Raw genomic sequence first — 21986 nt, 5'->3', positions numbered from 1 at the left:
TGCCTGCATTTGTTGTCACTTTAGTATCAAAGGCTGAATTTTGCATTTATCATGCATTGATAGTAAGATTAATTCTTTATTGTCATATTCCTGTATCCTTAGCCTTTCAAGGTTGTGAAGGAGTGTTTGCCCCTCACAAACATCTCATTTCATCCCCCTAAAAAAAATTGAGGGCATATCGGGCTATTTATTACATAAGACCCCAAAGTTTTATTTACGTTTTCTTATTCGTTGATTGAACAACTTTGGGGACTGTTATTCAATCTTGATTGGTTAGTTCATTAAGTTGAGTGTCAACATGTAATGTTTCAACCACTAATTAGTTGAAAGGGGGTAATTTTGTGTATCATCAATGGGGATGATTTTGGGATCAATTTATCGGCCATAGTCTTATCCAACGATGTTTTGAATTTTAACATTTCAAGATAAATAAAAATGAAGTCCTCCCCCTCAACTGTGTTTATAACTGGCTGCAACCGTGGCATCGGTCTTGAACTTGTCAAGCAATTCCTTGGCTCGGAAAAAGGCCCAAAACATTTGTTTGCCACCTGTAGGAAGGTTTCTGATGAACTCAAGGTGGGCACAGATAGATAGATAGATAGATAGATAGATAGATGGATAGAAAGATAGGTAGGTAGATAGATAGATAGATAGATAGATAGATATATAGATAGATAGATATATAGATAGATAGATAGATAGATAGGTAGATAGATAGATAGATAGATAGATAGATAGATAGATAGATAGATAGATAGATAGATAGATAGATAGATAGATAGATAGATAGATAGATAGATAGATATATATATAGATAGATAGATAGATAGATAGATAGATAGATAGATAGATAGATAGATAGATAGATAGATAGATAGATAGATAGATAGATAGATAGATAGATAGATAGATAGATAGATAGATAGATGTTTTGATAGATAGATACTTGTTTTGATATATAATTAGATAGATAGATAGATAGAAAGATAGATAAATAGATAGATAAATAGATAGATAACTAGATAGATAGGTAGGTAGATAGATAGATAGATAGATAGTTGGTTTGATAGTTAGATAGATAGATATATTATAACTCTTGTAATATAATATTATCTTAAGCTATATTTAAGGAGCTGGAATCTAAGAATAAGAATCTTAATATTATAACTTTTTAAATATAATATTATATTTATATTTAAGGAGCTGGAATCTAAGAATAAGAATCTTAATATTATAACTTTTTAAATATAATATTATATTTATATTTAAGGAGCTGGAATCTAAGAATAAGAATCTTAATATTATAACTTTTTAAATATAATATTATAATTATATTTAAGGAGCTGGAATCTAAGAATACAAATCTTCATATTATAATTCTTGTAATATAATATTATATTTATATTTAAGGAGCTGGAATCTAAGAATACAAATCTTCATATTATAATTCTTGTAATATAATATTATATTTATATTTAAGGAGCTGGAATCTAAGAATAAAAATCATCATATTATAATTCTTGTAATATAATATTATATTTATATTTAAGGAGCTGGAATCTAAGAATAAAAATCTTCATATTATAACTCTTGTAATATAATATTATATTTATATTTAAGGAGCTGGAATCTAAGAATAAAAATCTTCATATTATAATTCTTGTAATATAATATTATAATTATATTTAAGGAGCTGGAATCTAAGAATACAAATCTTCATATTATAATTCTTGTAATATAATATTATATTTATATTTAAGGAGCTGGAATCTAAGAATAAAAATCATCATATTATAATTCTTGTAATATAATATTATATTTATATTTAAGGAGCTGGAATCTAAGAATAAAAATCTTCATATTATAACTCTTGTAATATAATATTATATTTATATTTAAGGAGCTGGAATCTAAGAATAAAAATCTTCATATAATAATTCTTGTAATATAATATTATAATTATATTTAAGGAGCTGGAATCTAAGAATACAAATCTTCATATTATAATTCTTGTAATATAATATTATATTTATATTTAAGGAGCTGGAATCTAAGAATAAAAATCATCATATTATAATTCTTGTAATATAATATTATATTTATATTTAAGGAGCTGGAATCTAAGAATAAAAATCTTCATATTATAATTCTTGTAATATAATATTATATTTATATTTAAGGAGGATTCTAAGAAAAAGAATTATAACTTTTTTAATATAATATTATCTTAATTTATGTTTAAGGAGCTGGAATCTAAGAATAAAAATCTTTATATTATAATTCTTGTAATATAATATTATAATTCTATTTAAGGGGCTGGAATCAAAGAATAAAAATCTTCATATTATAATTCTTGTAATATAATATTATATTTATATTTAAGGAGCTGGAATCTAAGAATAAAAATCTTTATATTATAATTCTTGTAATATAATATTATAATTATATTTAAGGAGCTGGAATCTAAGAATACAAATCTTCATATTATAATTCTTGTAATATAATATTATATTTATATTTAAGGAGCTGGAATCTAAGAATAAAAATCTTCATATTATAATTCTTGTAATATAATATTATATTTATATTTAAGGAGCTGGAATCAAAGAATAAAAATCTTCATATTATAATTCTTGTAATATATTATATTTATATTTAAGGAGCTAGAATCTAAGAATAAAAATCTTCATATTATAACTCTTGTAATATAATATTATATTTATATTTAAGGAGCTAGAATCTAAGAATAAAAATCTTCCTATTATAACTCTTGTAATATAATATTATATTTATATTTAAGGAGTTGGAATCTAAGAATAAAAATCTTCATATTATAATTCTTGAAGTGACAGATTATGATTCTTTCCCAAAAGTTGTAAAACAGGTATTATTGAAAAATTAATATTTTTAAAGAATATATAATAAACAAAGATGTCATCATTTATAATTAGCGAATTGTATTATCAAATTTGATTGAGATCTTATTGACCGCCCAGCTAAGTAGAGATATTATTATACTGGATACCAAAGTTTTATTAACTATCATTAACTTGCTTGTAAAAACTAAAAATCTCTAAAGTTGTTAACAAATGGACGGACTTTATGATTTATAGAGCAGATACTAATTTAACAGAAATGCTCCCAAAAGTTTGCAAAAGTCTTCTTCTTATGACTTACATTTTTTCCATAAAATTTTATTTTTATAACACTAGCAGTATCCAAAATTGTTAATCTGGTAAGCCGAGCGTTCTCGGCCCACGGGGTAACAAGTTCGGATTCAACGAGCCCTAGCCTTTAATTATTCTACCAAACAAACAAGCAGGATTCAATCATACAGAAATTATATATTTAAACTGAATAATATTTACAAGTTATGTTTACTATATATATACAACAGATTATAACAATGGTTAGGTTTGAAGGGGGTGTGGGGCGCTAGGGCTTAGCTCCCGACGGTAGACAGGCTGTGGGGGCAGCGGTGGTAAAAGGGGAGGCAACGCCTCCCGGTTATATAAGCGCGTGAGGAACTCGTGATAGTTGCATGTTTGAGTCCCCTCCCCACATTTAGGCAGGTCAGTTTGACCGCTGGGTGCGGGGTCAACAGCGGTCATGAGATAGATGGTGATATAATAAGATTAGTGCAGGGGGTTTGTTATCATAAGTCACAGCGAAGCAACTCTGTAAACGGCCTGTCCGTCTGGGTGTCGTATTACCACAACCTCCCCTTCAAGGGTTGCGTGGCTCCCGAGCCACCAGGCCTTGAACCTGGGGATACGACAGCCTATGCCGACGCAGGACAGGCTCTTCTTGGGGCACCGCTCGATGGAGGACAGCTCGGGCTACACAGGCTCCCCGGGACACTCGTTGCTCGGTCTGACTGTGGTTGGATATCAGCATTGTCAGCTCCTGGTTGGCCTCTAGGCGTGGGTTGGCTACGGCCAAGCCCCGCCGCTGGAAATTTTGCCTCGTCTGCAGGATTAGCTCGGCCTCAGCTGGTAACTGGACACGGAGGCCTAGGCTGACTCTGGTGGTTCCTAAGGGGGGGATGACGATGGCAGAGGGCGCATAGAACTCCATGGGGGCGCCTGCTTGGTTCAGGTTGCTTGGTCTCCTAGCTCCTACCCGGATGGGGATGGCTGTCATCAACAGGGGGCACATGGCTTCAGCTTCGTCTTCTGGGGCGGCCTCTTCCATCGCAGTGGCTGGTTCTTCTCCTACAGGCTCGCTGCTGGCTGGCAGGTTCTCCATGTCCGCGTCAGGATTCCAGATGGCATCTCTGGGTGGCTCTGGAGCAGGCGGCGGCGGCGGTGGTTCGTTGGGCGGCTCCTTCAGGTTCTCTTCTACTGGGTCACGATCCTGGCCGCTAGGCTGTGGGGCGGCTGCGGCTGGCTGGTGTACTGGGAACTGTCCTGGGTCGCTAGCTGCGGGCGCCGCCGCTCCAACTGGCAGCTCGGTGGCATCCTCGTCGCCGTCCATATCAACTTGGATGTCTGCTGGGATCTGGTGGGCAGTCACATCTCCAGTGTATTTGCGCAGTCGGCCTACATGCGCGGTAACTTCTGAGATCCTGGCGACTGGGGAGGCAGGTTTGATGACATAATGTACTTCTGTAGCTTGCCTCACTACTTTCCAGGGGCCAGTCCATCTCTTGGTAATCTTGGCTGCCTTCCCTGGCACCAGGCGGGGGGCCAGGTACCAGACCAAGTCTCCAACTTCATACTTGGCCGTGCCTTCGTAAGCTGCCGCGCTCCTCCGGATGGCTCCCTCCTCCTTCTGCTGGATGGCATCATACACTGCATAGTAGCGCTGCAGGATAGCTTGGACGTTGGCTGGAACTGACGCATATTCGGTATCTGGCAGCCGTAGTACCATGTCCACTGGAAGTTTGGCCTCTCTCCCAAAGAAGGCCAGGAACGGGGTCACGCCAGTGGATCTGCAGGCCTTGGTGTTGTAGGCGAAGGCGATGGCAGGCAGATGGGGCTCCCAGTTGTTATCGTCTCTGTCTAGGAACAGGCGCATGCCTGTGTTGAGCGTCCTATGAAACCTTTCCACTCGGTTGGACTGAGGGTTGTAGGGTGGTGGATGTGTCAGGCCAATCTCAAGCCTGGAGGCCAGTTCCTGGAATACCTGGCCGGTAAACTCCATTCCATTGTCGGAATGGATCTTCAGGGGGCATCCGAACGTGGCCAGGTGGCGGTGCAACAGGGCTTCAGCCACCGTGAGGGTGCGCTTGTTGGGGATGGCGTAGAGGCTGACAAACCAGCTGAATCCATCTTGGCAGGTGAGGATGTAGCGGTTCCCAGCTGGGGTCTCTGGCAGTGGCCCCACCAGGTCGATGAATAGGACTTGCTGTGGATACCCCTGGCGGGAGGGCACGTGGATCCCCTGCTTCAGCCTCTCCTTGGTAACTTTCTGGACACACTCAGGGCAGGTTTGTACCATCAGACGGACGTCACGGGCCAGGTTGGGCCACCAGAAGTGCATGGCAACGCGGGCGATAGTTGCGTCCATCCCAAAGTGCCCAGCCATGGGGGTCCCATGGGCTAGAAAGAACGCGTCCTGCTGGAGGGCCGAAGGCAGCAGGTATCTTGTCCTCTCTCCTGTCAGAGTCTGGTCAGTGGTGGTGAGGCAGCCATGCTCGTCAAGCCCCAGGGCTGGGAAGCGGCTGGCGTACTGCTGCTCGTCTCGTTCCTTGCCACGCAGCTCAGCCTTGGTTGGGGCTTTGCCATCAGCCACCCATTGGCGGACACGGAGCAGGAGGGGGTCCTGTGTCTGGGCCTCCAATACTCTAGCTGGATCCAGTCGGGCGGCAGGAGGCCGGCTAGCTGCGGACTCCCCTAGCTGGCAAAGGTTGTGGATATACTCAGCCTGCTCTGCTAATTCTTCGGCGCTAGCCGTTGGCATGTTGGCATCTTCCCGGCGGCTGAGGGCGTCGGCGTTGGTATTCTGGGTGCCAGGCCTGTGGCAGACGTTAAAGTCTAAGGCCGCTAGTTCCTCCTGCCAGCGGGCCACCATCCCTGTGGATGTGTTCAGTGATTTCATCTGTAGCAAGGCAGAGGAATCAGTGTTGATCTGGAAGCTGCGGTAGGACAAGATGCCGTGGAATTTTCGGATCCCATACATAATGGCGGCCATCTCTCCCTTCCAGGACGGGTAGCGCGTCTCAGGGTCGGTTGTCTTGCGCCCCACGGCGGCAATCAGCCTCTCCTTGCCATCCTGACATTGACTCAGTATGGCAGAGATGGCGCTGAAATCTGTGGTGAGCTGGAACACCGCTGGCAAATCAAACCTGGGCGGCGCTCGGATGGGGGCCTTGCGGAACTTGTCCTTGAGTTGCAGCAGCTGGGCTTCCATCTCAGGCGTCCAGGTTAGGGCCTTGGCCGTCTTCTGTCGATTCATCTCGTAGGTGAGGTCTGCATACTCTGGGATGAACAGGCGGTAGTATCCAAAGAACCCCAGCAGCGCCAGCAAATCCTTGGGGGTGCTAGGGGCTGGCCAGTCCAAGATACGGTCAATATAGTCCTCTTGCATGGCTATCCCCTCACGGCTGAGGGTGTGGCCCAGATAATCTACCTTGGATCGGAACAGCTTGGTCTTGGATGGCTTGAGGCGGATCCCTCCCCTGCGGTGGGCTTCCAAGACCTCTCGGAGCCTGGCCAGGTGGGCCCAGGTATCCTGGTGGAAGGTCAGGACGTCGTCAAGGTATGACTGGAGGTTGGCTGTGCCTAGGGGGTTTAGGACCCCTGCAATAAACCTGGAATAGACAGACGGTGCCGTAGCCAGGCCAAAGGGCATCCTTTTCCATTGATACAAGCCCTTGGGGGTGGTGAAGGCGGTGCAGGGCCGGCTGTCCTCGGACACACGGATGGTGTAGTATGCGGCCACCGCGTCTAAAGCACTGTAGACACGGTGCCCGCCAGCTCGTTCCACCAACTGCTGGATCCTAGGCAGGGGGTAGCTGTCCAGTTCCAGACACTTGTTGAGGGCTCTGTAGTCGACGGCCCAGCGGGTGCTCCCGTCCTTCTTCTTGATGGGCACCAGGGGGCTGCTCCAGGCGGAGTCTGACGGCTCTATAACTCCCTCCTGTAGCCAGGTGTCCAGTTGTTTCTCCAGTTCAGCCTCTTGCCGCGGGTTCAGATCCCTAAATCTCTGGCGGATCGGCTGGGTCCCTGGCTTGAGGCGCAGCTGCAACTCAACCACATCTGTGCAGCCGGGGGTAGAATTGGAGAAGACGTCCCTGTATTCTGACAACATAGTCCAGACCTCCTTCTTGAGCAAGGGGTCCTTGCGTAGGAACTCATTGTCTTCCATCTCCAGGGCCTCCCACAACTCCTGCATGTCTATAGGCTCAGCAGGTTCTTGGAACGAGTGGAGACGCGGGGGAGGCGTATCAGAGACCTCTAGAATGTCAGGTTTGACCAGCTCCCCTGCCACTGGGAGGCCAGCATCCAGCAAGAGGGGCACCTCCCCTTCATTGACCACCAGTACTCTAAACACAGTGGCAGAGCCAGGCCTGTGGGCATACAGGCCCTCTGGAATAACAAGATCCTCCCCAAACCTCTGTTCTGGGGCAGCTAGTTGGATGGCATCCTTGGTGCGATGGCCTACTAGCTCAACAGGGACCGCCATAACCCCGCGGCCAGGCAGGACCACCTGCTTGGCTGTGCGGAGCTGGGGTGGCTGGCCATCAGTTGGAGTGACAGCGCTTAGCCTATACGTGGCTGGTGCGGGGTCAGCTTTGGCTCCGGGACCCACCGGCCGCGACTTGACGGGCTCGGCCTCTGGAGGGGCTGACGTGTCGGAGCCAGGCGTGGCTCCGAGGGCGTCCGGCCACGATTTGACGGGCTCGGCGCTGGGAGAGGCCAAAGTGCTGGGTCCAGCTTTGGCTCCGTGGGCGTCCGGCCGCGACTTGACGGGCACGGCGCCGGGAGAGGCCGGGGCCTGAGAGTTGAGTGTGGCTCCGGGTACATCAGACCGCGACTTGACGGGTCTGGACTCGGGCTTGGCTGGTGGACTGGCTGGAGGTCCCAGGTAGAGGGGGCCAGGTGGACACGTCTGGCCATTGATAAAGGTGTCGGCGGAGAAGATTGGTTCTGGAGGGCTGGCAATCTCAGGAAACGTTGTTGGCAGGCTCTCCCTCGGCACCTTGGGCACTGGGGGCAACCCCATGGCTAGCAGGTTAGCTCCCTTGTGTGCGTTGAGCTCAGCGTCCACCCAGTGTGTGCCTTTCTCAACCACACGCGGCTGCTCAGGCAGGGGGCCTGGCAGGGGCCCCTCATAACTTAGCTCTCTCTCGGCTGTCTCCCGGTCAATGGGGACGCCACGGAGTGGGATAAACTCCCCACGCACCCACAAGCAAGGTGGTTGCATGTCGAAACAGAGCCTAGTTCCGAACTCCTTGAGAAAATACCCTCCTAGGTTCAGAGGGTGTGAGAGGTTCCGGACCACAGTCACGTGGTATAGATGGAGTATAAGAGTGTGTGAGACTGCCATATATAATTCTTTTAACTTTCCGATTACCTGGAGGGGCTGGCCTTCCTCATTAGCAGTCAGGATCTGGGTGTTGTCCGGAATCAACATGCGTTGCACGCCCATTGCGTGCATGAGGTGCTCAGAAATTACAGCAGACCCTGGTACACGGTTGCCAGAATCAATCATGGCATCAACCTGTACATGCTGGGCAGGGTCAGGGGTAGGAAACCTCACCCTGACATGGCAGGGGAAGTGGAGGTCCTGCCCTTGAGACAAGGGGGCCTCTCGTTCGGCTGGGGTTGGCAGAAACTTTGGTGGTGGCCGAACCGCAGCTATGGTGGTATCGCTTACCATGGTGGCTTAGACTGTAGCTTCGAATCACTAGAGCTTATTAATTATCACTTGGTCAACAATTTTATATTTATTTTTATCACTTGGTTGACATCTATACACACTTATGTGTTGTTATCACTAGGAGCTCTAGGTGTGATTCTGGAAGCACTGGCAGCAGGGAATGTCCGTCCTGCAAGGTTTAGAGGGGTGACGGCGGTAGGGAATGACCCGTCCTACAGCGCCGCTGGTTCGAATCCCGAAAATGGCGGCAGGGAATGGCCCGTCCTGCAGCGCCTCGGGTTCGAATCCTGGGAGGCAGCGGCAGGGAATGTCCCGTCCTGCCGTGCCTGTGGCTCAAAATCTGCTATCCGTCGCAGTGGTAGGGCTTACTTGTGTGCTGAAGCTTTGCAGCCACACATTGCCTTCTTAGGGAGACCAGCACCCAGCTGTCTGTCTCGTAGATTTGGCCTGGGTGTCCTGGGGCTTGTCCCAGCTACACTTGCCAATTTAGACTCAGTTCTGTAGCCGTCTGAGCTAAATTATCCGATTGCCGTGGCTGCGCACCTAGCGCTACTCCTACACGACACGGAAAAAGCGTCTTAACTGGCGCTTTTAGCAGGCTAAATCTGCTTGCCGTAGGCCAGAGGCCCACATATTGCGTTCAAAATGATGGAAATTCGACCTAAAAAGGCCGTCTCACGGGTCAGTTGGCGGCTGATTGTCCCCTTACTTGCCAAAGGGTCCAATCAGAGGTAGAATAGGCTAGTTTCTGTAAGGCTCGATTGAAACACGCTGACACCAAGTTCTGGTAAGCCGAGCGTTCTCGGCCCACGGGGTAACGAGTTCGGATTCAACGAGCCCTAGCCTTTAATTATTCTACCAAACAAACAAGCAGGATTCAATCATACAGAAATTATATATTTAAACTGAATAATATTTACAAGTTATGTTTACTATATATATACAACAGATTATAACAATGGTTAGGTTTGAAGGGGGTGTGGGGCGCTAGGGCTTAGCTCCCGACGGTAGACAGGCTGTGGGGGCAGCGGTGGTAAAAGGGGAGGCAACGCCTCCCGGTTATATAAGCGCGTGAGGAACTCGTGATAGTTGCATGTTTGAGTCCCCTCCCCACATTTAGGCAGGTCAGTTTGACCGCTGGGTGCGGGGTCAACAGCGGTCATGAGATAGATGGTGATATAATAAGATTAGTGCAGGGGGTTTGTTATCATAAGTCACAGCGAAGCAACTCTGTAAACGGCCTGTCCGTCTGGGTGTCGTATTACCACATTAACACATGGACGGACTTTATGATTTAATTTAACAGAAATGCTCCCAAAAGTCTTCTTCATTTGAATTAAATTTTATTTTGCAAAGGAAGACGAAGGGGGAGTGGGAAAGGAAACCCCTAAAAAAGAGATGGATAATCTCTCATTTTTATGACGTCACATGCTGATTTTTTGGGCGACTTTCTCCGTCTTCTGCAAAAGTCATGGATGTATAAATTATGTACACGTTATTTTAAAGGGACAAATCTAGTTATTGAGTAGCTTTCCTACTAAAAAAATATCAAAAATCAATTGAGATTATTTTGTTTTCAATGTTTTCTTATTTAATTGTTTTGTACTTCTTATTTCGCTCGGCAGCCGCGTGAAAACTTTAGTAAAATCGTTGCTTTAAATTTAGGTGATTGTATATTGTATAAACCTGAGGTGGATTCTTAAAAAAAGTTTGCCCCACTAATCGCTTAGTGGGGCAAAATTGTTTTCGTGATAAATCCTTTAAAATCACATAAAAAATCTACAAAAATTAAATAAAATCTTATTTTAATAACCCATCTATGATTTTTTGTTGTTGTAGATTTTTGATGTAATTTTGGAGGATTTTTCACGAAAACAATTTTGCCTCACTAATCGATTAGTACGTGGGGTAATTTTTTTTTAAAGAATCCACCTCTGTTCATAAACAGATAATCCATCTTTTTGGAAGTTTTTTTTTGCACACAATAGGGTTTAAATTTGAGGCTTATGCGCGGATGAGTCGCAGTTGTAACTATAATTATATATACAATTTTTATATCTTAAAATATTTTAAAATTTGAATAGATTTACATGGAAATGTTAAAGATGATGTACATTTTCCCATATTATTAAAGAAAGAATGTTATTTCAATGGTACCTATCCTATCTATAATACAATGTAGAACGAAGTCTGCTTGTCTGTCTGTCCGTTTGAAGCTTAAGATCTCAGTAACCCCTTAACCGATTGGGCTCTACTCTTCAGGGAATATACCTACTGGTCCTGTTGTGGTTTTAGGCTATTTTCTGGAAGAGGGAACACCCCCAACCCCCCAAAAAATGAAAATTTCCCCATCCACCCCTAAAAATTGTTTTTAGGCAGTTACTTCACAAAAAATGGTAGCACCAGAAATATTTCATCTTTATAAAAATTACCTCTTCGGGTAAAGCCCCTAGAGGCTAGGGGCGAAGCTGCTAGTGTAAAATATTGCAATAAAAACTGTCTTATTCGGCTTGTCAAATGATGCAGGGAATAAGGGGTGCATCCAGCTGTTTATTACACTAGTCCCCAAAGTTTTATAATAACATTTTCTTATTTGTAAGCTTAAAATCTTTGGGTAGTTTAAGTTATTTTTGATGATTTGTTCATTAAGTTGAGTGACCAAACGTTTTAACCACTTATTATAATCCTGAGAAGGAATAATTGTTTGTATCATCATTAGAGATGTACATTAGTTAATCGGCCATTGTCTAATCCCAAATGTTGAATAAGATTTGAAGAAGGAAAAAAAGGCGTTTTTTCTATTTATCAATCCCTAAAATTTTTGCAAATTAATTCTTATTTGCAAGCTTGAACCTAGTAAAAGTGTCTGACTCTGATTATGACGCAAAAAAAATTAGCCAATGAGAGGCCACTATAAATTTTACCATTGGTCAATTACAGTGTATACTGGCCTCTCAATGGCTATTTTTTTTACGTCATAATTAGAGTCAGACACTTTTACTGGGTTCTGCAAGCTTTATACAAATATTTTCAAGTATTTTATAATTGATTTCAATAATTGCATATGCTATTGTACAAAATATGCAAAAATAACTAATTTTAAAAAAAGCAAAGCTTTCTATAAATAGGTTCGGAACGTACGTCCGTCCGTCCGCCCTTAATGATTAGCTCTTCTGATTTTTTAAATAATGATTCCTATTACAATTTTATAAGAGAAGCATCTCTCTTAAAAAGATATCCTCTATTTAAGAAGTTTTGCAATAAATATACTTACAATTTAGTTTAGACTTAAACATTTATATTTTGTTCAGTTATGTTCGTTTGTTATATCGTTTCAGAGACTGCTTTTATGGATGTTGTCATCCTTGTTTCTCAGACAATTTTTTGCTATTTTAATAATTTGAACATGGATTACATTATCCTTATAATTTTTCACATAAATATAAGAACAGCAAAACGTTTCATAGAGAATGCTCTTTTTTCAAGAAATCTTCACAAAAAAATTAACAGTTGAGAAAATCACATTTATCCGTCGATTTTTTTCATTCAGCATTTTGTAAGGTAAGACAGAAGGACGGACGAGTTTATTTGTTTTTGAATGTTTTTGATTTGTATTTGATCTAAAGGGATAAGGCAATGGTCGATGAATTTATATAAATCCACAATAATGATACATAAATAAACCCTTCTGTAGATAACAATTAGTTATTGAAACACTCAGCTAAATCAACCAACCAATCAAAATTCTATAATAGCTTCCAAGGTTGTTAAGTCAACGAATAAGAAAACGTTATCATAAGACTTTAGGAACTAGTGTAATAAATAGCCCAATGTCCCCTCCCTCCCTAGTTTTTTGAACAAACCAAACAAACACTTAATTGCTTAGGTTGAAGAAATAGTTGGTGAAGATGGTCTTAATCTTCTGATCAACAATGCCGGTATGATTCCAGCAGATAGGGATCTGAAATCAGTCACACCAGAGGCCATGCGACAGGGAATCAGCTTATAGTGCCTATGAAAACAGTACAAATGACCAATGAAAGGCCAGTATACATTTTAACACTGGTCCATTAATGCCATTAGAGTAAAATACTAGAGGGAGAAAGGTTAAATAACCGTATCTCCCCATCAAAATGTACTTGTGCCGACTATCAATTGGGTCATTTAAAATCAACCTATGGTGTCGAATAATATCACCACAGCCAAGTAGCAGAAAAATTTGTTAGCAGACGAAAAAGGCTATTGAAAAAGGGAGGGAGGTAGTTATCTGTATATACATATATAATATAGATCTGTACATAAATGATGCCATACAATACAAATGACCAATGCTAGGCCAGTATTCATGTTACAATTGGTCAATTAAACATGTACTGTCCTATTTTTATATATGAAAATCATCCAATGGTATCGGGGATATTAACACAGCCAAGTAGCAGAAACATTTGTTAGCAGACGAAAAAGGTCATTAAAAAAAGGGAGGGAGGTAGTTATTTGTCTATACATCTATCCTATAGATCTGTATATAAAAAATGACGTCATACAATACAAATGACCGATGATAGGCCAGTATACATTTTAACATAGGTCAATTAAAATATATACTAGCCTATCATTGGTAAGTTGTATTGTATGACGTAGGTACTATAAGCTGCTTCTGCGACAGGCGTTTGAGATCAATTGTGTTGCTCCGCTGATGTTGAGCCGGGCGCTGCTGCCGCTGTTTGATAAAGCAGCTGCCAAGGCTGGGAATAAGACGGCTAGAAATGCTCACAGAGCTGCAATTGTACAGGTAAGAATTAAGGATTGGATCTTGTGTATGTACAAAAACCGGATCCTTAATTATAAAAGTGTAGTGAGACCATCAATAATATAAAAAAAATATGTATTGTAACCCCTTTTTAAATAAACTTTTTTGTAGTGGGACAAAGTGACTCAAAAATCAGCAACGTGACGTAATAAAAATGAGAGAGATGAGAGGAGAAGTGGGAAAGAAAACCCCTTAAAATAGATGGATAATCCCTCATTTTTATGTCGTCTTATAGCTGATTTTTGTGTCACTTTGTCCCACTACATAAACGTTCATTTAAAAAGGGGTTACAATACATATTTTTTTTGTCATTATTGATGGTAACTATATTCTAAAGTGTCTAAAAAATCAGCCATTTGATATTTTTAAAAGCGAAGCTTTTCTATAATTAGGATTACAATTAGCTATTTTCGTTAATTTAAACAGGTTAAAAATATCTTATTCATCTGGTTTTTTAAAATACTGATAACTAATACAACAAGGTATAGTGTTATAAGCGAAGCATCTCTATAATCAAGTCCTAAAAATGTAAGTATGTCCATAAACAGTATCATCTATTTATGCAGTTTTGCAACAAATTTACTTACTATATTGATTGTACTGATGCATTAATATTCTGCTAATTTAGTTCTTGCAATCTACAAGTGTTAATGCCCTTTTGTCCTTTTATGATTTTATGGATGTTGTTATCCTAGATGTCCACAGCCGTCGCTAGTATTGCAGAAAATGAATTTGGAAGTTATTACCCCTACAGGGCCTCCAAAACTGCCCTAAACCAGTGCATGAAAAGCATGTCCATTGACCTTAAAGACAGAGGTAAATAAATTTATCTATCAATCAATCTATCTAGCTCTATCTATCTATCCATATATCTATATATCTATCTAATAATTTATCTATCTATCTATCTATCTATCTATCTATCTATCTATCTATCTATCTATCTATCTATCTATCTATCTATCTATCTATCTATCTATCTATCTATCTATTTATCTATCTATCTATCTATCTATCTATCTATCTATCTATTTATCTATCTATCTATCTATCTATCTATCTATCTATCTATCTATCTATCTATCTATCTATCTATCTATCTATCTATCTATCTATCTATCTATCTATCTATCTATCTATCTATCTATCTATCTATCTATCTATCTATCTATCTATCTATCTATCTATCTATCTATCTATCTATCTATCTATCTATCTATCTATCTATCTATCTATCTATCTATCTATCTATCTATCTATCTATCTATCTATCTATCTATCTATCTTTGTGTCTATCTATCTATCTATCTATCTATCTATCTATCTTTGTGTCTATCTATCTATATATCTATCTATCTATCTATCTATTTATCTATTTTTGTGTCTATCTATCTATCTATCTATCTAGGTATCCTAACTATGGCTATACACCCCGGATGGGTACAGACAGATATGGGGGGACCTAACGCCAAGATAACAACACAAACTTGTGTCTCAGGTTTATTTAATACCTGTATTTGCGACGACCTTTATTTAATATAGAATCTTCCAATTTTAAACAACTACAAAAACCCCACCTCTCTCGGAGAGAATCAAACCCGCAACATGCTAAGATCACAACACAAATTTGTTTCTCAGGTCCAAATTTTTCCTTGTCAATTGATTCTTTCACTCAAACATATTTCTTGACATCTGAACATCCCCCCCTTTTTTATTTTTGAAAATCAATTTCTAGATTTTAACCTTTATGACTCTTATAGGTTAAGGCATTCCAGGTAAATTTATAATAAAAATAACAGAACAAAAAGTTACGAATATTGGGTATTTTAGTTTCATACCTAATTACAAAGTTTAGTTTTAAGATCAAACAATCAATAACAAAAGTATTTAGAAAAATTATAAGAGTGGAATTTTCAGAATAAAACTCACTTCTATAGATTTTCTGAAAATGTTAAATATTTGTTATTTATTCACTATAACTTCAATACAAATTGTTATATAAATCAATCCAATAACACAATTTTTTGAGATAAAAATGTTTGTTGCTAAGTTCATAATGTTCTATTATAATCATCAGGATCAAAGTGTTAATTGAATGGAAGTAAGGAAGTTTTTTTTAGAAAATGCTATAGTAAACTGTGGATGATATTTGTATGTCCATATATAAAACTAGCGGCTACGCCCCTAGAGGCCTCTAGTGGCATTTAATTTATTTTTATTTTAAATATCTAATTTAAGAAATAATTTGTCTATGGTCAATCAGCTGTTAATTTCATGTCTTTACGCAGCGCCACTACGCTTGCGACACTATGCGGCGGGAATATTACATTTTTTTCAATTTTATTGTGATTTCTCTTCGGGGGTGGTGGTACCCTCCACCATAATAGATATTAACCTTCCCAGGATCTATGTTAACCCGATCGGTTCAGCGGTTAGCAAGATCCTTCAATACAGACACAAAGACAAACATCCTGTTACTTTAGTATAAGGATAATAATACTGGATATTTTATTCAATTGTGCTTTCTAATGCCTGTTTATCAGGAATCTTATGGGATAAGACAATAGACGATAATTTGATATACAACATCTCAAAGATGAAAAATAACATTACGCCTGATTTTTGGTTGAAAAGTTTGGACACTACTAGATTTGAAAAACAAAACAAATTCAATAAAAGTTTCCAAAGTTTTTAAGCTAACTTATGAGTGGTAATAAAACATTGGGTACTAGTCAGGGGCGTCCAAGCTTTTTTACTTGGGGGGTAAAATTTTGAAAATAAAAATTTTGGGGGTGCCCCCAAGCTCATTTTTTTTTTTTGGGGGGGGGGGGGGGATAATCTTTATTTCATAAAAGGCAATTTTTTTATTAGTGTAATTTTTAGTCCCAAGTCTCCTCCCTCACTGCTTTTCCTATAATACTAAAAATGGATTTTAGCTGAGCTGGATCTTTAAATCATATTAGTGGTGAGCCAGATTGGGGTGAGCCAACTTTCCACCAATGAGAGCACAGCATTTTATGAAATGCCGCGCTGTGATTGGCTGAAATTCGGCTCAACCCCGATCTGGCTCACCACTAAAAGATCCAGCTCAGGATGTTTTTCTCAATGGAAGAAAACGAATTAGCAGGTTCCGTCGTATTTTTACAGTAGCTATTCTCGTTTTTCTAGCCCCTGAGGGGGGCTCCAATCATTCGGGGCCTATTTCCTAACACTGCGGGGCTTATATCCAAACCCAAAATTATTAACATTTACCCAACATAACCTAACTTAAAATAACCTATCAAAAGCCAATGTAAAATTATGACGAAACCCGATATTTCTTTTTTTTCCATGATCCGATGATTTTAATGTGTTAAATACTTTTACTTTCACTAGATCATTTTTCAATTTTTAAAGCTTAAATATTTGTAAATTTTTATCTTTACTGATGTAAGATTCCTGAAGATCTGATGATCTCAAATTTTATTTCAAATTGATCCCTCTGATCTCTTTATAATTATTTATGGAATAATACACAGCAACGTTGTTGAAAAGAGACTATCCAAGTAAAAACACACAGCTCAATATAATTATTTAATATGATCTAATTATATCGGAATTTTGGTAGCAAATCTACTCTTCAAATAAAGTAACAGGATGTCTGTCTGTATGTATGTTTGTTTGTACCGAAGGATCTTGCTAAACGCTGAACCGATATAATATGGTTCTACTTTACAAGGTAGCTTCTCTTAAATCGGCACTACAAAAAATTACCCAACCCTGCACAAAGAAAAACTTTTTTTTTCTTTTTAAATCTCAAAAAACATTGTTTTATCGAATCCACGTGCCCCTAGCCTAGGGGTGTAGCCGCTAATTATATAATATAATGACAAATTTTTAGCTTTTAGCGTTGGATAAAAGTAGTCATAACTGGAAATATATTGTTTTTTTCTAATAATATTAAAATGGTTCGCACTGCTGCTCTGTCAGATGCGCGACATAAATATTTAAAGTAGGAGGAATGCCTTGGCCCATAAAAACGCGAACTCGTTACCATGCACTGTTAGTACTTCTCAGATAAAGGTCGTGCAATCAAATGGTTGGTTGTCTGTTGGATATAACTTAACCTAATATCCTTGGGTGTTAAGGTATTGCATCCCATTTGTAAGCGGATTATTTATCGGCCATTGTCTTATCCCTTTAGATCCCTGGTAAATGATCTTTTACTATCTTTGTACATAATTGTCTCTGTGCTTCTCTGTTTCTATGATGCTAAAAGAACTTAATTGGTTAAATAAAACAGTTTTATAAACTATTTTATTATTGCTTGCGTAAGAAACCCAAATTAAGGGGCACAGCAACAATTTATCTACGTCTTTTCTGGGTTTTTCCATATTAAAGTTTTTGTTTTTGTTGCAAAGCTTTTTAAAATTAGATTTACAAGGCTGATATATGAAATAGCTTTTTAAATATTCTTCTGAGCTGGACCATTAAATCATCACAGCGCGGCATTTCATAAAATGCCGTGCTCTCATTGGTGGAAAGTTGGCTCACCCCGATCTGGCTCACCACTAAAATGATTTAAAGATCCAGCTCTGGTCAATGAGTATCTTCTTTTTAGCTTACTCAGTCAGTTCGTCTGTCATGTCACATTGTGGAAGATAGGATGTTATGTTTGTTATCAGAATTTTTTCCCTTTGCTAAATTATAAACTAGAGCTGGATCTTTAAATCATTTTAGTGGTGAGCCAGATCGGAGTGAGCCGAACCGATCTGGCTCACCACTAAAATGGTTTAAAGATCCAGCTTATTATAGATTGTAATATATATTTTAAGAATAACGTTCTTTTAATTCCGCTTCATACCCTTTGCGTTTCTTGTCACATACATAAATTTTAAGGGGGAGGGGGGGACTCTTCACAAATTTAGATACCCTCGTTAAATCAAAATCAAGGAGGGGGGGTTTCATTTTTTGCCCCTCCCCCCCCTTTATGGGTGTTTTAGGGTAAAACCCTCATTAATTTTGCCAGGGGCTGGGAGGGTTAGTCTGTACTGATATTTAGATATTTTAAGAGAATTCACATTCCACACATAGAGAACCATAGGGCTCTGTACTGGTGTTTTGATAATATCATACATATGCGGAATTGAATTCCCAAATAATTTAAGTACAAATATTCAAATATTATTAATTCTTAAGTATTTGTTGACGCTATATAATACCACAATTGATATATTATTACTTGGACGTTGCACCAGATTTTCATGAACTCTAACAAATTGATGCTTACAGCTGGTTAAAATAACGATACCCACCATCCATAAACAGTTAGGACTTTCATTGAAAAAGAGTTTTTTCATATGACACCTTAAATTCTAGACAATTCTAATGTATTTTGACTCAATGTAATTTCTAGATCAATCCTTATAATAAAGTAAAAGGATCTTTGTCAGTGTGTCTGTACCAAAGGATCTTGCTAACGACTGAACTTATATGGTTCTCCTTTATATGGGGTTATAACTTTTTTTGGAGGAGGGTACCACCACCCTCCCAACATATTTTAAACTAATGTAAAAAAATGAATAGATTCAACCTCCTCCGCCCCCCCCCCCCCCCTCCTGGAGGCTTCTATGTTGATCCAATTAAAGATCCTAAATTAACAGGAAATGTTTATTTTAGAAATGTTGAAGACCATCGACCAACTAGATGACAAAGATCATGGCGCATTTTTGAGATATAACAATACACCAATCCCCTGGTAACTCAATCTTATGTAGCTGTGTTTAGTGCCCTAGGAAAATGGAGATAGATGTCACAGCTTTTAGCCTACCTATGCTATTGACGTCATAGTAGAGGGAAAGAAAAAGGGAAGAGGGAAAGAAACCCCCCTAGAAAAGAGATGGTGTATTGGGTATTTCCTGATGTCAATAGAATAGGTAGCAGTGACATCTATCCCCATTTTGCTAGGGCAATATAGACAGCTACATTTTATGGGTAATGTATTGTGTATGCCTATCTTCAACTGTATTGTAAAGTATATGTGTTTAAATTAAAGATAGTTAATTATTATATTGTATTAGAGACAGCTTTCCGCAGACAGTAAATTAAAAAATCATGAGATTAATTCTGTTTTGTTAGACCTAAAGGGCCCAAGGCCTGGGCTAACAAATTTGGTATTAATTTTAAGGTTTTTCATTTCAATAAGGTGAAATTTCAAATTAAATAGGTACACTATAGGCACACACATTAAAATTTTGTGATTTTTTTAAAATTGTAATAAAACTTCAAATTAAGTAAATAAATTTTTTTTGTATGTATTTTAGTAATATTTTGATATTTATTAAAAAGATTATTTTATTTGAATATTTTGAAAGACCAATGAGTGGGTATTTTTAAAAATATACATTATACAGCCAAATAAACAAATTCTTATGAAATCAAGGAGGAAAGGGATAGGAGGATGATTGTAAATTAAATTGCTAACCAAAGTTTTCTAACCCTATTATCTCAAAAACTTTTGGTTTTACATTTTGACAGTTTCGTCCCAAGTTAGTAGTGTCCAAAGATTTAAACCAATATGTTTTAACCGCAGAAGGGTTAATTTTGTTATTTATTAACCATATATTGTCCCTAAAGATCCCTGGGTATAACTCTACACTTGTTTGTTTACAAAAATAAGACCATAAAGAAAAAATTAAAGAGGTACAAAAAAACTAGGAGAATGTAGAATATTTGTTAAGGTACTGTAGTGGCTAGAAAATTTAGGCTATTTGCGCTACTTTGCAATGTATTATTCTTGTTGGTAAATATTTTGAATAATTCATATAATTGATTTCTTAAATACAAACCAAAAGGAATCTGTATGTTTAAGCCAGCTTAACCCACCCTAACAGTGTGATGGGATTATTGGCTAGCATGTACCTGTTGTTTAGATGTTGATCACATATTGTCATATTTTTTTAGTATTTGGTTTACTTTTGTTAAATAAATACATAAGTTATTCAAACCACCTGTGTTCATATACACAATCTTTTCATTGGTTGGTTCAGTAATCCAAATAAATTCAAATTCAAATGTTGTCTTTTATAGTGAAATTGAATAATAATTTTTTAGGTTTTAAAATGTATTTTTCTATGTTTAAAAGTAAAAACAAAAAAATATATTTACAGAAAATTATAAAATCATATGATGTTTCTTTTTATTCAACCTAGAACTTTGATGTCACCAACTAATATCCCTTACTTTGTATTATTCTATAGCTTAGAAGCTCTGTAACATGCAATTATTAAGCAAAGCCTTTCTGCAATTAACCTTGTCCAACCGAACGTTTCAAAAGATCTGATGACCGTCCCGCTACAGTACTAAAGAATTCGCTACATCCATGTCACATCCATAAGTAGCAGAAACAGACAAACGGTCTTTGTTTGGTAGTTACAAAAAAAGAAAATAAAGATAGAGGATATGCTATAAATCATAAAAATCACAAAACCTTTAGAAATAGGAGTTTTGTGTCTTTAAAGCATAACCAACAGACGTACAGACCAATTGAATTCTAATATGAATGCTCAAAATTTCATCTGTCTATTGCAAATAGCAGCCAAGAAAATCACATTACCCCCATACAGTTACAGACTGACAGACAAAGTAGATTAAAGAGAAGTTTTGCTAATAAAATAAAAGAGTGTTTTACCTCTTATTTTCATTACTTATGAATAATATCGATATTTTCCTAATTAAATTTTTACATATTTAGTATTTAATCTCATATTTAAATGTTTATAATATAGATAAATGCTATATAAAAGGTCTCCTTAACAACTTTATAACAAACAAGAGAATTTATATTTCAATTTCCCATTTACATCAAAATAATAATTAAAAAAAAAGATAATTCTTAAATTTCTTCCAATTTCTATTGTTAAAAAAAACTTTGGTTTAAGCTATTTTTTAGAAGATTTTAGAATGTTTTTCAGTAAAATGTTAAAAAAGCACTTTTCACTAATTAATACAACTGGGGATTGCAAGGACGTCCAAGCTTTTTATTTATTTTATTTGGGAGGAAAATTAAAAATTTTATAGTGGGGGAGGGGCTAGTTTTCATTTATTTGGAGGGTGGGAGTAGGGTTGTTTAACCTCCCAATAACAAATTTGGGTTCTCAAGAAATACTTTTATAGAGGGGGGGGGGGGGGGCAATGCAATATTTTTTTGGATAAAAATACAATAAAATATAGCTTGAAATTTAATATCTGTATGATGATAAAAAGAGAGAGTCACTTTACTTTAGAAGTATATTGTTTATGTGGAAAATAAGATTGTACCAAAAAAAATTCCAACTTAGTATGATAATTTTAGTTAGAAGATTGAGACTCA

At 38.4% G+C, this 21986-nt stretch overlaps 1 protein-coding gene across 1 annotated transcript; it reads left to right on the top strand.

Annotated features, from left to right (window-relative positions):
* Window positions 1-397: 397 nt before the first annotated feature.
* LOC145334225 (C-signal-like) lies at window positions 398-20622 on the top strand. The gene is made up of 7 exons (XM_080179600.1): window positions 398-576; window positions 2801-2884; window positions 12713-12821; window positions 13494-13618; window positions 14332-14452; window positions 15045-15134; window positions 19295-20622. The coding sequence occupies exons 1-7, from the start codon at window positions 436-438 to the stop codon at window positions 19375-19377; spliced, it is 753 nt and encodes a 250-aa protein (XP_080035726.1). The 5' UTR covers window positions 398-435; the 3' UTR covers window positions 19378-20622.
* The last annotated feature ends 1364 nt before the right edge of the window (window positions 20623-21986 follow it).

This window comes from Acartia tonsa, chromosome 12 (genome assembly GCF_053477335.1).
Source record: "Acartia tonsa isolate MP-2025a chromosome 12, ASM5347733v1, whole genome shotgun sequence".
NCBI classification, from domain to species: domain Eukaryota; kingdom Metazoa; phylum Arthropoda; class Copepoda; order Calanoida; family Acartiidae; genus Acartia; species Acartia tonsa.
The sequence above is the reverse complement of the archived record's forward strand: the minus strand, read 5'-3'. Positions and strand labels throughout refer to the sequence as shown.

Bases quoted from the DNA above. Each gene is read 5' to 3' on its own strand.
- LOC145334225 (XM_080179600.1), top strand. From the start codon at position 436: ATGAAGTCCTCCCCCTCAACTGTGTTTATAACTGGCTGCAACCGTGGC. The intron at 12,822-13,493 runs GAATCAGCTTAT...TTCTGCGACAGG, and splicing joins ACCAGAGGCCATGCGACAGG to CGTTTGAGATCAATTGTGTT. The intron at 15,135-19,294 runs GTTTATTTAATA...TGTTTATTTTAG, and splicing joins AACACAAACTTGTGTCTCAG to AAATGTTGAAGACCATCGAC.